The following is a 10,637-nucleotide window of genomic DNA, read 5'->3' as shown; positions in this document are numbered from 1 at the left end:
ATTGCGGGATTACTAGCGCAAATTGTAGTCCGGAGTCCCCAGGCCATGTTTCGACCACTCTATAGGCGCGTTTACGCGATTTTATTTAGTAGAAAAACTAATTCGAAAATGCTGTCTTCCTCTCTTTAAGCTCGCCCATTTTCTGTGGCATTTTCATGTGACGTCAGGAGGGGATGAGCTGGCAATTGGCTGCGCCACGGCTGCGCTACTGCACGGCTCCCCGGCCGACAGAGTCAGTCGGCCTAGCGTTTCGTCCGCCGGCCGCCGGCGGGTCGTCGCAATCAAGGAGGTTAACAAAAAATTGCCTGGTCGCAATTCGTTCGCTTAGTTGAAACGAAGCCAGGACACGTTTGTGAATGGAAGAATGTGCCTTTCTTTACTTGGTTTGTTTGTACACTGTATCTAGCTCCAAGTCAAGGTCGCTTCACACAAGCGCTGCACAAGCGCACATGCGACGCTTCGCTGACTGGTACGCCAGTAGGAAAATATAAGGCCTCTTGAAGGCGGGAGAAGAGTCAGCGAAGTCAATATAGGTACTAAGGAAATAAAATCAACTGATATTTTTACCGTACAGCGTAAAACTAGGGCGCGGGAAGCACTTTTTTGCGCTGGGCGAACAAGCACAGCGGTCAGCAGCACGACTACGCATCTGCGAACGCTTTTCCGTCTACGAAATGCAATTGCTAGACGTGAGCTACTGTGGAAACTCGGGCGACGCTTACTGCACGATCGCAGTACAACAAACAGTCACCTAAGCTGCTTGAAATGCCAAAACTAAATAAAAGTGTCAACTGGTTGTACAATATATACCCTATATTAGCAAGGCCTTCGCGTCCGGCTCCGTGGCTCAGAAGAAGACGACGACGGCTGCTACGGCCACGTTTGCAATGCATTCTGCTGGAAACAGCGCATCGGCCTTGGGCCGAGGTACTCAAGTTGCGTCATCTGACGATTCCGGAACCTACAAGGTCGTACTTCCCCGTCTGCCTTCTGGTAACACCGTTCTAAACTCCGTGTTCTTGCATGCTGACCTGTCTGGCCGACCGTACCGTGCCCCGGACTTTCGCGATGCTTTGCTTGCCGTTCTAGACACCAAGGACATTCTTGCTTGTGGTCAATATCAGATGAGTCACTTGTGGCTTGTCACATGCGTCAACGGTGCAGCGAAACAAAAGCTAGTAGAACGAGGCGAACTTGCGGTCAAAGGCCTCAAGTGCCTGGTCATTGATCCTGAGGGCAGGAATATCAAAATGAAGCTTCTTTGGCTTTCCCCGCACATAGAGCAACGCCGAATTGTAGAAGCGCTGGAACCGTATGGCACGGTTCAGTCTATCACAAGAGAAATGTGGCGGTGTGATGGCATGGAGGCTTGGCAGATGACCAACAGAGACGTGTCATTCACTCTGAAGGATGGAATCTCAGTCAACTCGCTGCCGCACCTACTGGACGTCTACGGTCAACAGTCTCTCATCTTGATTCCTGGGCGTCCGCCACTCTGCTTGCGCTGCAATAGGGTAGGCCACATAAGGAGGCAGTGCAAGACTCCGCGTTGCAAGAAATGCCACCGTTACGGCCACTTGTCATCAGCGTGTGTGCAAACCTACGCAGACAAGCTTCGTTCGGGTCGCGAAGCGGAAGATGACACTGTTTCATCTCACATCATGGATGCGAGTGAGGTCGTGGATTCTTCAGGGGAAGCTGTTGCGGAGCAGCGGCGAGAAGATAGGGCTCCTGCGGTGCCCACGGAGAATGCGTCCCGTTTGGTACCACCTGAAGATCAAGGAGGGGGCGCTAACGCTGCGGTCTTGCCTGCAACATGGGCCGAGTCGCCACCTTACCTGGATCGACCACCGTCGACGGAGAATGAAGAAATGGAACTTGACATTGGTACCAAAAAGCGACCTGCGCCCCTTGATGAAGCTGAGGCTTCGGGTGGAAAACCAGTGGTCATGGAGACGAAGCAGGCGAAGAAGTTCCTTGCCAGGGATGCTTCGGATCCTGCTCCTGCTGCTTCGGCGGTGCTATCGACGGCTTTGGCGCCGGGTGCCACATCCTCCTGCGATACAGGCCTCATAAGCTCAGAGGCTCCTCTAGTTGCCGACCCTGCATCATCATCAGGGGCAGCTTTGGCTGCCTCCCCGGCTACGGAAAGTGCAACTACTGGTCGCCGTCCTGCTGCCCGGCCTCCAGATCCTGACGGAACTGTGGGTAGGCGCGGTAGAGACGCTACAGTACTGCTGTAGGTTGTCATGGTGGGAGCTCTTTCTTTTCAGTTTGGAACGTTAAATGTCCGTGGCTTACGCAACAAGAGGCGTCAAGGCCAGCTTCTTCACCTAATGCGGGGTTGGAAGCTTGATATATTGGCCATTCAAGAAACAAAAATTCAGTCGGATGAAGGGACTGCGGAAGCTCTAGCTCCTTTTCAATCAGAGTACGAAGTGTGCGTTAGCCACGCCAAAGGGTTATCTGCTGGGTGCATGCTCTTTCTAAACAAGCGCCTCCAATGCTGTGTGGAATTTGTATCCACTGATTCGGAGGGACGCCTTATCGTATGTGACCTAATGATCGCGGGACAGTCATGGAGATTTATTGTCGTTTATGCACCGTCGTAACCTCGCGAACGGGAAGAATATTTCCTGTCATTACAGAGTCACCTGCGTACTAACCACCACTTAATGGTCTTAGGGGATTTTAACTGTGTGTGTAACCCGAGTGACAGGTCATGTGAGCACCAACGATCGGACTTAAGCGCCAAAACATTGGAAAACATTGCTTGTGACTTTCACCTTTGTGACATAGGAGAAAATGTCCGACTGCAAAATCGTTTTACACATTTTCAGGGAGCCTCTCACGCTAGGCTAGACCGTATTTATGTTTCTTTAGATTCTTTACCGTGTGTCCATAGCTACTCTGTTCATCCGGTATTTTTTAGCGATCATTGCCTTGTATCTGCTGCGCATGGTAGCCAACAGTGTCGGAGTCGTCGCCTGAATTGGGAATTGTGGAAATTTAATAATTCTTCACTATCCCATCAGCCCTTTTTAAATCGTGTGCCAGAAATTATGCAAAATGCAAGAAATCGCTATGATCTGCCAATGCTCGCACGGTGGGAATTATTTAAGCAAGAAGTGAAAGTCACGGCAATTGAAGAGGCTACAGTGATGACGTTTGAAAAGAAAAACAACATAAATCACCTAAATAAATTGTTGAGAGAACTTTATGAACTTGAAGGCCGATGTCCAGGTCAATATATGGATGACATTCGGAATGTCAAGGCACAGCTACAGGCTTTTGATGTTGAGAAATACCGGGGAGCACTAGTGCGAGCGAGATCACAGCGCTTTGCTGAAGTGCAACCGTGTCGCCGGTCACTAGGTGATGAGCGCCGTCATGCTCTGTCTAAACAAATACATGAAATTGAGTATAAAGAGAAAATTACTGATGACACTACTGTGATAATGATGGCCTTCGTCGATTACTATAGAACTGTATTCCAAACTCCCAAAAGAGCAGTGAGCGAGGACTCCATTGACAAATTCATTAGTTTGCTGCCCAAATTAAACCAGGACGAGTGTGAATCCATTGACCAGGAGATTGGCATTCAAGAATTGGTGTCTAGCATTGAATCATTGTCGAAAGGCAAAACCCCGGGACCTGATGGTCTCACTGCAGAATTTTACCACACATTCTGTTCTCTGCTGGCTCCATTTTTACTTGAGGTTTACCGCGAGGCTTACAAGACTGGATTTCTTCCACCTACGCTGTACGAAGGCCACACTGTTCTAATCCCCAAAAGTAATGATCCTGACAAACTGCGTAAAGTAGAAGGATATCGTCCCATTTCCTTATGTAATGTAGATTATAAAGTCTTCGCTAAGATTTTGGCCAACCGTCTTCAAAATGTGATTGAGCTACTAGTTCGTGACCATCAGACATGTGGCATCCGTGGGCGATCTATTCAAACTAACATACACATAGCAAGGTCTATATTGGAGTGTGTTTCGGGTACGTCAGCCCAGGTAGCCTTAGTACAACTAGATTTGGCAAAGGCATTCGATCGCGTCAGTCACCAATTTCTGTTTCGTGCTCTACAGCATGTGAACGCAGGATCTTGGCTTACCGAAGGTATTCAAATATGTTATGCTAATGGCTCGACAATAGTGATAGTCAACAATCGACTAACCCAACCAATCCACCTTCTTTCATCGGTTCGTCAAGGGTGCCCATTATCACCACTCCTGTTTTGCTTATATCTGGAACCATTGTGCATGCGCATAATAGAGGACAATAATGTTAGAGGGTTCACGCTATCGTCCTTCGAAGTGAAAATTTTAGCATATGCCGATGATGTCGCTTTATTTTGTACTGACAAGGCCAGTGTGGAGAATGCTCTTGCCATTACACAAGAATTTTGCGAGGTTTCAGGTGCGGCCCTGAATTTCGAGAAAAGCTGCGGATTTTGGTTAGGAGAATGGGGAACCACACCCGATCGTTTCGCCGGAATCAATTGGAATAGAGACCTAACTTATTTAGGAGTACCCCTCTCGCAGTTTCGCAATACTGACTCGCATTGGTCGGAGCAGGCGGTGAAGCTACAGCGCCAAGTGAATGACTGGCGGGGACGGCAGCTGTCCATCTTTTCTCGTGCTCGGGCGTGTAACACGTTCCTTGTGACCCGTTTTCTTTATGTCCTACAGGTGTTACATTGCTCACGACTCAAGATCCAGGCTTTTCACCGGATTTTTGCAACCTTCATTTGGTGTTCGCGTAGTGAGCCAATGCGTCGAGATAACCTTTTTCTTCCGGTTGTGCGAGGGGGACTGGGGCTTGTTCACCTGTTTCTTTGGCAGCTTCTTTCTCGTTTATTCTACTTTCGAGATGTTCAACATCCTTTTTTGAAAGCTGTACTGCAAATACGTCTTGCACATTTTCTCCCAGATATTGTGGTGTCTTCGCTGTCTGTGGACGCATCCCGAAGCCCGCGAGGTTTCCTCAAAGAAGTGGTTGACACAATTCGCTTCTTACAGGCTCGGTTTAGCCTTGAGTACATATTTACTGCTACGCGCGAGTCTATTTCTGATGCCCTGGTTTCTGGGCTTTTTCCCACACCTCTATATCGTGTTCTGTACCTACAGTGTCCGTACCAGGATGTCCTCAATAGAGTGTGTAAAATGTGTGTTCCGCCAGGTGTTAAAACATTTTTCTTCAAATTACACACTGGCACGCTCCCTGTTAAAACTTGGATGAAAGATCGGGGTCTGTTTATAGCTTGGTCGACAGACTGTCGGCTCTGTACTCGACCAGAGACAATTGATCACTGCTTTGTAGACTGCAGAGATGCTGTCTTTTTCTGGGACATTCTACAGCGAACGCTCAAAAAAGACATGGATATTACGCCTTTCTCTATCCGATTTTTGCCATTCGACTATCCTGGTGAGCCACCTTATGACATGTTCGTGTTGATTGGTTTGTACAGTCTGTGGCGATGCCGCTTATGTGATAGGCATGCTGAGCCACCAAGATCAACTAAGTCTTATTTCCGAGAAACTGTGGCATTTGTACATAGTGTGTATAGTTCGCTTGATCAACCACCTGACTGGTTCCCTCTTTTGAACGCTTGTGTGTGTTTGCCTGAATTTTGATGTATATTTGCTTCTCATAACTTCAGGGTATAATTTTGTTTGCTTGTATTCGTCGTATTGCAACGTCCGAGCGTATTTTTCCATGTAATAAAAAAAAAAAAAGGCTCCGTGGCTCAGCGGTCTGGTGCGCTAGGTATGTTACCGCAAATGTTTTGCAAGTCACGAGTTCGAATCCCCGCGGGTACGTGCTTTTTTTTTTGTAAGTTAACTTTTTTGTTTTCCGCCGATGTTTTCTATATTGAGTTCACCTTTTTTGGGGCCGCAACGTTCATGGCTACACGAACTAGTTCACAAAACGCGCGCAGGCTGGCACTGGCGCGCTAGCGAGTTCTCGTTGGCGTGCTGTTGCCATAAGCACCGACTGCTTGCAGGCAGTGGGCACAGGCCAGAATGAACAGACCCTTGGCCTGGTGCGAACACGCTTATTACGATACAGGCATGAGGGAGGCAAGCTCCAAATATGGGGGAAAAGCGCATGACATTTGGGCGTCTGCGGGTACGCGGAGGGCGTTCATACACTGCGTAGGTCTCGGCTAGTGAATGCTACGACTACAAGCCGTGCTGGGAGGCTTATCTTGTGCATTTTACAGCCTACAACATGGCAGAAGCGCGGTACGATGATTACTGAGATATTGAGAATGCCCATCCAACAACGCCATTGGTTATGTTTTACAGAACCGAAACCGAAACCGAAACTTGTGTGATTGCTAACCTTGGGCATCGTCCAATCACGGCGCCCCTCCTCCCAACGTCACAGCCTTAGTTGGTGCGGCCGCCGCAAACCGCGCATGGTAGTTTTTCTTCTTTCGCGCTTTGTAAAATAACTACCGATTTGTCAACCGGATAAACGATGAAAAGTGTGCTAATTTGAGCCAGTCTACGCAGTGCAAGCAAAAACGGGAGCTTGACAAATTCACTTCAGTGTCCCTTTAAACGACTTGCCGGGTGGCCAGGTTTCCCAACATCAACTCCAGAGGGAGCAACATGCATGCTACGGAGGATCCTCTAACTATAAGGGCGAGGCTGTTGGGAATTTGTGTGTCCGTCGCCGGCAGGCGTCAAAACATCCGACCAGATAAAAAAGACCATTTTGCAGAAACTTCCAAACTGGGATTGTCGGATAATTGTGTAAGCCGCTGTCCCGTCTAAAAGTTGGCTTGACTACTATACATAAATGTATTGCCGGTAGGAAACTTTTAAGTGGGGATGTAGGCACTCTGATGTCATAGCATGAAGGCCCTAGGGGTTTCTTCGTTTGTTCTTGTTGCTGCTAAATCCCTCTATAAGACCCCGTGTAACAACCCTATGTAACGCTATACGCAGAGCTCATTTGAAGCTTGTTTCACTAGTCTACACCCATGCATTGCTAGGAAGACATGCAACGGCCTAGCGCCTTATTAAATGCGTCCAGAGACCCCATGTATCCCTACGGATAGGTATACCTCAATCTCCCTTAGCGTCGGATTCGCTGCTGTACGCAAACGCGTTGGTGGGAACACAGTGTTTTAGGAACGATACAAGGGGTTTTAACGTGAGAACACGAAGGCCGCATAGGGCCTTTTATTATAAGAATTTCTCTATGCGGCGAAAGTGCGGCACATCAAGCGCCACAGATGGACATACATGATTTCTCGTTGAGAACGCATGCTAGTGCTCGAGCATTTAAAATGTACCGTTTTCGTCGTCGTCTTCACGGTCTTCGACGGGAGCTAACTGCACCCCATCAAATGATCAGCAAGATTGCGTGGCGTTCAAAGGAGGAGAAACGTAAAAACGTGTGGAAAAGCGCCCTACTGGGTGGGGCCCGCTGAGAAGGAGGGATAAACATTTATTTTCTAAATTTAGAGAAGCTGGGTGGCCTCCTCAGTCCAGGTAGCCGCGTGCAAAAGGAAATTCCTCGAGTCGCTCGAGTCTGAGTACGGGCTTTGAAGGCCAAAGCCTGGCGATACATATTACCAACTTATTTACTGCTACATCGCGCTTGCGTCGTTTTTTTTTTCGTTTTCCTTTGTTTTTTCGTCTTTAAAGGGTCCCTACAACACTTTTTCCAGCTTTTTTGAAATCTTAAATGCTTGCAGAGCGTAGCCACCCAACACACACAGTACTTAGATTATGGGCGAGGTCGCGGGTTCGATTCCCGGCCGCGGCGGCCGCTTTTCTGATGGAGGCGAAAAGCAAAAACGCCCGTGTGTACGAGATTTCGGCGCACGATCCCAAGTAGCACAGAACATTAGAATAACGTTATCTGGAAGTTGCGAAAGTTTAAATAACGTTAAATGTTACGAGGCAATGTTTATGTAACGTTTAAAAAAAAACATTCAATGTTTATGTTATGTTAGAAACGTTATTTTTACGTTGAAAACCAACATGTATGTTAACGTTTTGTTCCCAACATTTATTTAACGTTTAGGAAACAACTTAAAACCAATGTTAGAAATACTAATGTTATTACAATGATCATACTCAACATTAAAGTAATGTAAATATACAAACATTTTAATAACGTTCAGGACATGTTCAGGAAACAACTTATCACCAATGTTAGAAATGGTAACGTTATTAAAATGCTCAGGACTCAACGTTAAAGTAATGTACAAATTGAAACATTATAATAACGTTCAGGGCATGTTCACGGCAGAACATTAATGGGATGTAAAAATGTAAACATTATTATAATGCTAAGAAGTACCCGCAAAGCAACGTTATAGGTAACATCTTTATTGCAACATTATTACAATGTTCAAGGCATAACGTTGAAGTAATTTTAGAAATTTAACGTTATTAAAATGCTCGAGGTAATACTGTCAGGTAACATAATAAATCTGAACATAAGTATAACATTTATGTTACAACGGCAGGGTGATGTTATGCTTGAAGCATTAGCGAAATGTTCAAACTAATTGCACAATACAACTGGCTTTTACCAAAGTCTTCAGGGGTACAGGGGGTCAAATCAAGTCCTCCCCCCGAAATTTCTCGGGAAGTGGGGAGGGGGGGGGGGGGGGTCATCCAGGACGGGTGATTCGCGCGAACGTGAATCGCACGCGCCAGATAACGCTTCCAGGCTCCAGCACGTACCGGTCGGTTCTTCTGGCTCCCTCTTCACCATTTTGACATATTAAAGGGGGGGGGGGATATTTCGGGTTATTTCCTTATTTCACATATATAGAACTTTGCATCTCGTGCTGTCGGCGTGTCGCCACCGATTCTGCTATCTTTGGCGTGTCTTCCGCGGCCAACTTCCAGCTCGTTTGAGCAGCTCTGGCGGCTCAAACCCCCCCCCCCCCCCCCCAATCCGATATAAAATCCTGGCTACGCCAATGCTTTTAAAAATCGCAGCCACATTATTTCAGTGCTTGACTGCATTTTGACGCCGCCGGAGATGTGCTGAGACAAATGTTGTAAGTGTGTATGCGTGCGTGTTCATTTTGTGTTATGAGCCCAGCCCAGCCCAGGACATGGGCAAGCCAACGTGTTGAGGAGGATAAATTACAGCGCCAATCGTGTCATCAGTTGTGGTTTTGGCCGCTGCGAGTCCGCGCGAAACATTTCTCAGGCAAGGCCGCTTTCCCCTCAGTTGCCTTTTGTTCCCTCAGAGGAATAGCTCCGTCAACAACCGGTGCCATTTATGACCAGTCCTATTGTTGCCCACCGCCGCTCCCCTCGTTTTGCAAGGCGTGTATCATGCGGGTGCGCGCGGCGGGTGGGGGCTTGCTCCCCCTCTCAAGACCTGCAGGGGAAGTGCGGCAAAAGCCTGTTCTTGTGTCTTGTATTCCGGCGTGAGGCTGCCTGGTATTTTTCTTTTCTGTCATCTGCACCGAGCGCAAGAAAGAGCGACAGCACAGAGCAGCAGAAGGTGTTTTGCGTCATCGAGAAATACACTTGTTGCCGGGAAACAACGATTTGCAAGTCAAATGCAGGTTACTTCAAATATACACGAAAGCATGCTTTTAACTATTTTCAGTAAGCATCATATGAAGTTAAATTTATTTTAGGAATTGACTAGGATTGATTAGGAATGAATGACTAGGATGAATGAATGAATGGATGAATGAATGAATGAATGAATGAATGAATGAATGAATGAATGAATGAATGAATGAATGAATGAATGAATGAATGACTAGGAATGAATAGGAATAGAAAAAAATGAATAGGAATTGACAGTGTTATGTGTAATTTTTACATTCCTGTCACGTTTGCACCGCAAATTCTGCGCCATTGAAGCAGAAAACAAAAATGCGAGAGCTGCTTCTTATCAATGCGGCGATCGAATTAACACCCATTGGATGATTTGGTAGATCTGTAACGAACTCACACCTACAGTGAAAGCCAGAGTTGCCCTGCGCATGCAACGCGAGACTGCGACACCGCAGTTTCGCGTTATTTTGTTTCACATTAGCCATATAAAGTACAACAGCATTGTTATGGTGCATCAGCCACAGAGGAAGAAGACACGAACGCCAGTGCCTAGCCTGCTCGCACGTGTGCTAAATTGTAGCCAAAACAACACGCTGGGCGCGCTCAGATCGACTCTGAGGTGTACAGGTATTGAAAAGGAAGAAGCCGAAGCTCTGGCGTTCTTGGTCTGCGCGGGGCCTTCTGTTCTGTAAATACGCCTTGTTGGTTGATGGATTGTAGGGTTTAACGCGCCGATGCAACGCAGGCGATGAGGCGCGTCGTAGTGAAGGGCTCCGGATTAATTTTGACCACCTGGGGATCTGTAACGTGCGCCTAAATCTCGTACGCACGGGCGTTTTTGCTTTTCGCCTCCATCGGAAAAGCGGCCGCAGCGGCCGGGAATCGAACCAGCGTCCTCGTGCCCAGCAGCACAACGCCTTAGCCACTGAGCCACCAAGGCGGGTGTAAATACGCCTTGTAAATACATCTTCGTTTCACGTCTTCCTCTCTGTAACACTTTGGTGGCGGTTGCTAACCATATATCCATGCTCCTGCCTTGAGCCTATACGAGCGCGTAAGTGCTCACTATCGATG

General features: G+C 47.4%; 1 protein-coding gene across 1 annotated transcript; it reads left to right on the top strand.

Moving 5' to 3' along the window:
• Positions 1–887: 887 nt before the first annotated feature.
• LOC144168436 (uncharacterized) lies at positions 888–2,243 on the top strand. Its single transcript, XM_077697424.1, has one exon. It carries the CDS (start codon positions 888–890, stop codon positions 2,241–2,243), a length of 1,356 nt encoding a protein of 451 aa, XP_077553550.1.
• Positions 2,244–10,637: the final 8,394 nt, after the last annotated feature.

This window comes from Haemaphysalis longicornis, unplaced genomic scaffold (assembly GCF_048455015.1).
Source record: "Haemaphysalis longicornis isolate Haplotype H1 unplaced genomic scaffold, Haemaphysalis longicornis Haplotype H1 scaffold_2, whole genome shotgun sequence".
Lineage (NCBI taxonomy): Eukaryota > Metazoa > Arthropoda > Arachnida > Ixodida > Ixodidae > Haemaphysalis > Haemaphysalis longicornis.
Note: the sequence above shows the minus strand (reverse complement) of the source record. Positions and strands in the feature narration are given on the sequence as shown.

What these genes read in the sequence shown, in the direction of transcription:
- LOC144168436 (XM_077697424.1), top strand. Translation starts at nt 888, where the DNA reads ATGCATTCTGCTGGAAACAGCGCATCGGCCTTGGGCCGAGGTACTCAA.